Here is a 4,203-nt window from a genome sequence, read left to right as displayed (position 1 = left end):
GATTTTGATGACATTATCTAAGGAAATGAAGGCATGTCTGAAGCAAGACCAACTAATTATGAGGTTTATATTTTTGCGTCAAGTGATCAATTACATTTAGAAGCAGAGTTAGAGAGCTGCAGTATGACCCCATTAACTCAGAGGACATACCGTCATTCTGTAAAGGCCACAAGACAGTGACTATGATTTGTGATTTATAACAGCCATTGAGCAGTTATTGTGGCTCATGTGTGCCACAGTACAACTTAAAATCGTCTACGTTTAAAGTTTGGGATGTAATATTTGGCCAAACACAAATGTATTTAAAGGTAAAGAAAGTGGTCAGTATGTGTATTCACATATATCTACTAGTCATCACATAACATGTATTAACATAGTATATCAAGTCAAGTCTGTCACATGTGGATGATGTAGCTATAAGTGCATATTTTCATGACAGTAACACATATAGTATTATATGAAAAGTGTGTAATGCCATAATCTAAACACAGTGTGCACTTGAAGGTGTGCATTCGGAAAAAAGCTATAATAACAGTAGACTTCTGACACACTCAGATGGTTTGGCTGTAGCTTTTTTAATTTTCCAAAATATAAACCAGAGTGAGATTGTGCTGAAAGCATGGTCACTTGTTGTTTCGTCTGTTACATCAATAGCAAAGAACTAAAGACACACAAAGAGATGGGTATGCATCTATCAGGTGTTTGTTGGACTCCACTGCATGCCTCTGCACCTGCACAGGACTTAGAGATTCTTGACGCAGATTGACGGGTTCTCAGTCTGGCAACTTACGTCATCCCAGCAACGGTCATCTGTGAGCACCAAAACACAGAAGTCAGTCAACACAAACCAGAACTAATTGGCTAATGAATCCACATAGCCACTGCTTGTTCTGTATAGCAAGGTCACACACAGTTATAAGCAGAACTTTATCATCCCAACATATGGTAAATATGTTTCATTCATTGTTGCATTAATAAGTTACTAATATCAACAAAATTATGTGTTTTCATCAACAGAAGTTGTTTTGGTAACTAACGTTATTTTGGGAGGCTAACAATAAAAAGTGATAAAGCTGTAAATAAAATGTTTTTAATATGTTGACACTGTGGAAAAGGCTTCTACAGTCCCCAATGTGGACATTCACCTGCCTCCTGTCACTCTCAATAATCACATATCACTGGATAATTTTCAGGACTCTTGGTTCACTGAGGTAGCTCTGACCAGACATTCAACATACTGAACCAGATAGTTTAAAGGTTATTGGGATAGATAGAAGACTTTCTTTATTCAACTGTATGGTTAGGGGAGACCAGGGGCAATTGTAACATTTTTTACTTTTTCCTTCTTAACTCACAGATTTCTATAAATACACCAGTCATCTTTTGATATAAGAGACATATATGTGTTCTAATTAATAATGCAATTGCAATGTTTTTAATATGAACCAGACTCTATTATTAGATTTAATGTAGGAAGTCAGAGTGCCTGGGGGCAATTGTAACAAAAAATTAGTCATATTAACCCACTGTATCTCAAATATAAGCACACCTCAATGTAAAATCATAGTATTGCTGTAGTGTCCAATGTTGTTTTTTGCATATAGTTCAAATTCTTTCTGATGTCAGACATCATATGCATTCAAAGCAAAAGTCTTTCTATTTTTGCAGAAGACTATGTGACTATTCTAGTAGTAACTAGATTTTAATTATGTGAATTGAGTTAAAAGTAGATTTCACTAAAATGCATAGGTCAGCTGATGAGTCAAGCACAGTTTTTAACCAAATTTAATGAAATTGTAGATAGATATCTAGATTCATAAAATGTGTGCTTATGAGTGAACTAATCATCCTCTTTGGTTTTGCAGGGTATAATACAAACAAATCACTAAAATCACTTAAACAGCTATATTAGCATAGGTTGTTCATGTTAATTTTTAACCAATAATTTAGAGATCAAATTGATGTAAGTTCAAATTCACAGTCATCTAAACTTTAGACAGTAGAAGAAAAATACTGTTAACCAAAAACGTAACTTTCACACCTCAAGCTCAGTTTTTTGTTAAAAACTTCTGCTGAGTTTGAATGATCCTGCTCCTTCTCCACAGGCAGAGAGAAACCTCTACTAAGCATGTGTATTGTGTAGAGCACTGTAGCTTGCTTCTGATTGTAATGATAGTAGACATCTGAACATTGAAATGATAAATATTTACATAATTATACAATATGGAATTTTTAATACGGGAGAAGAAGTAGATCTAATTTTGAGGATTTGATCAAAAACAAAATATAAAAAATATTAGACAAATTATTATTCAAAGTAGAGTGTTTTATTTTCATCTTAAAACGTGTGGAGGAGATCTTTAACTGTCAAAATGGTCATTAATAATCTATAAAATGTAACTAACACTCCTGCCTCAGTCATCTTAATCTTAAGCCCATTAGCAAAATAATGTGTTGGCACACATACCTCCAGTATTCATCTGTAGGCAACACTCCTGTATGCCACCATCCGGCTGTGAGCCGCACCAAAACTTTTGAGAAAAACGTGTAGCATCACTCCAGAACCAATCATCCGACTAGGAGACAAAAAGATGAATACAGGTAGGCTATAATAAAACATGTATGATAAAAAAAAATACTTTCCTTTAATTCGGCATTGTGTAATGAATTATTACCTGTTGGCAATCTGTGCCTCCAATCCATGTGGCCGTCTTTGTCATCTGCAAAAGGCGCGTATTCTGCGCAGTGCTGTGTATTGATGCAAGACTTCCACCCATAGTTTGGCAGTTTAGCTACAATTAAGAGAAACGATGTAGGAAGAAAACGTCAATAAACCAAGCGAGTATGCTTTATGACGCTTTCTGGGTCATATTATCATATCATCCTTGTTACCTGAGCCTTAGACCAACTCCTGGGTGTCGCATCGTAGAAGAAACAGCGATCCTCATAATGAACCCAAGGTTCAACACAAGCCTCGGCTGCTTTTTCTACGACGGGGTCAACGATCAGGACTAATGGGTCGCCTTCTACCGGAGCAGATGTGGAAAGTATGTCTATTGAGGACAAACAGAGGAGGGAGGCTAACATGATCACAGGGGTCCACAGTGTTTGATGCTTTTTATATGTTCAAGTGAAAGAGGCTTGAACAATCACTCATCACCTTTTTATGTGTTTTAATGACCTACTTGTCAGCAAATGATTTTCTTTTCATCAGAATGAAATATGAAACAAAGGTTTTTCTTGCTCACAGCCACACAAACAAACTGTGAAGAGACACTCACCGTCAGCTCTAACCAGAGCCATCATGGCACAAACAAGAACCACAGTCAGCATCCTGGCGGTGAAGATGATTGAATGCCTTCAATAAGCAAATACAAAGAGTTACAAAGAATCATAAAGACAGCTGATGTGCAGCGAGGAAGACAAGAAGATGAGAGAAGGGAGCAGAAAAACAGAAGTTGAGAGCAAACCTGGGGGAGAAATACACGTCTTCTTTCTTCACAGTGTCAGACTGTTGTCCTCCTGCTTGGAACTGCTGAACAAGAGGAAGACCAGCTCTTATATACTGTTCCTTATCTCTCTCAAAGTTTATTGTGTATTCTTGTCGTCAGTTTTAACCCTGCCAGTTAGGTAAAGGGTACACCAACAAACACTGGCCTCAGTAAATATTTTATTATCATGAACTTGTTATCCTTGACCTGTCTATCTACACTGACTGGCAACTTCAGTATTTGAAAACCTGTGCAATCTAATTTAGTCAAATACTACAACTCTGCCATAAATTCTACTTTTTTGAAGCTTATACATTTTCAGTTACTGTGAACATTATTAGGAAGGGTCAAATGACCAGGAATCTATGGAATAATATAATATTCATCCTTAACAAGGTACTTGGTACTGCAATGATGCAAAGCCCAGCACTCTACATACTAGGTATGATACCTGAAGGGATAGGTTTGACAGGCCAACAAGTTTTATGGTGTAGATTAGCCCTTTTCACTGGCTGTAGGATAGTGCTTAGGCACTGGAAAACAAAAAATGCCATCCCTTTTAATGAATGGTGTGGAGAAATGACTAAAATAGCAAACTATGAACAACTCATTTTTAAACTGAACAACAGGCTGGAGGTATTTTGGAAAATATGGGGCCCTTATTTGAACATAATATTGAATTAATTATTAATTAATTAATTAACTGATTGAC

At 36.5% G+C, this 4,203-nt stretch overlaps 1 protein-coding gene across 1 annotated transcript; it reads right to left on the bottom strand.

Moving 5' to 3' along the window:
- Positions 1 to 556: 556 nt before the first annotated feature.
- LOC133991109 (type-2 ice-structuring protein-like) lies at positions 557 to 3,589 on the bottom strand. Its single transcript, XM_062429583.1, has 6 exons — positions 3,471 to 3,589; positions 3,282 to 3,358; positions 2,893 to 3,053; positions 2,676 to 2,792; positions 2,468 to 2,576; positions 557 to 810 (listed from the first exon to the last, which is right to left on the bottom strand). The coding sequence occupies exons 2-6, from the start codon at positions 3,331 to 3,333 to the stop codon at positions 743 to 745; spliced, it is 507 nt and encodes a 168-aa protein (XP_062285567.1). The 5' UTR covers positions 3,334 to 3,358; positions 3,471 to 3,589; the 3' UTR covers positions 557 to 742.
- Positions 3,590 to 4,203: the final 614 nt, after the last annotated feature.

The sequence above is a fragment of the Scomber scombrus genome, chromosome 2, assembly GCF_963691925.1.
Source record: "Scomber scombrus chromosome 2, fScoSco1.1, whole genome shotgun sequence".
Classification (NCBI taxonomy): Eukaryota; Metazoa; Chordata; class Actinopteri; order Scombriformes; family Scombridae; genus Scomber; species Scomber scombrus.
The sequence above is the reverse complement of the archived record's forward strand: the minus strand, read 5'-3'. Positions and strand labels throughout refer to the sequence as shown.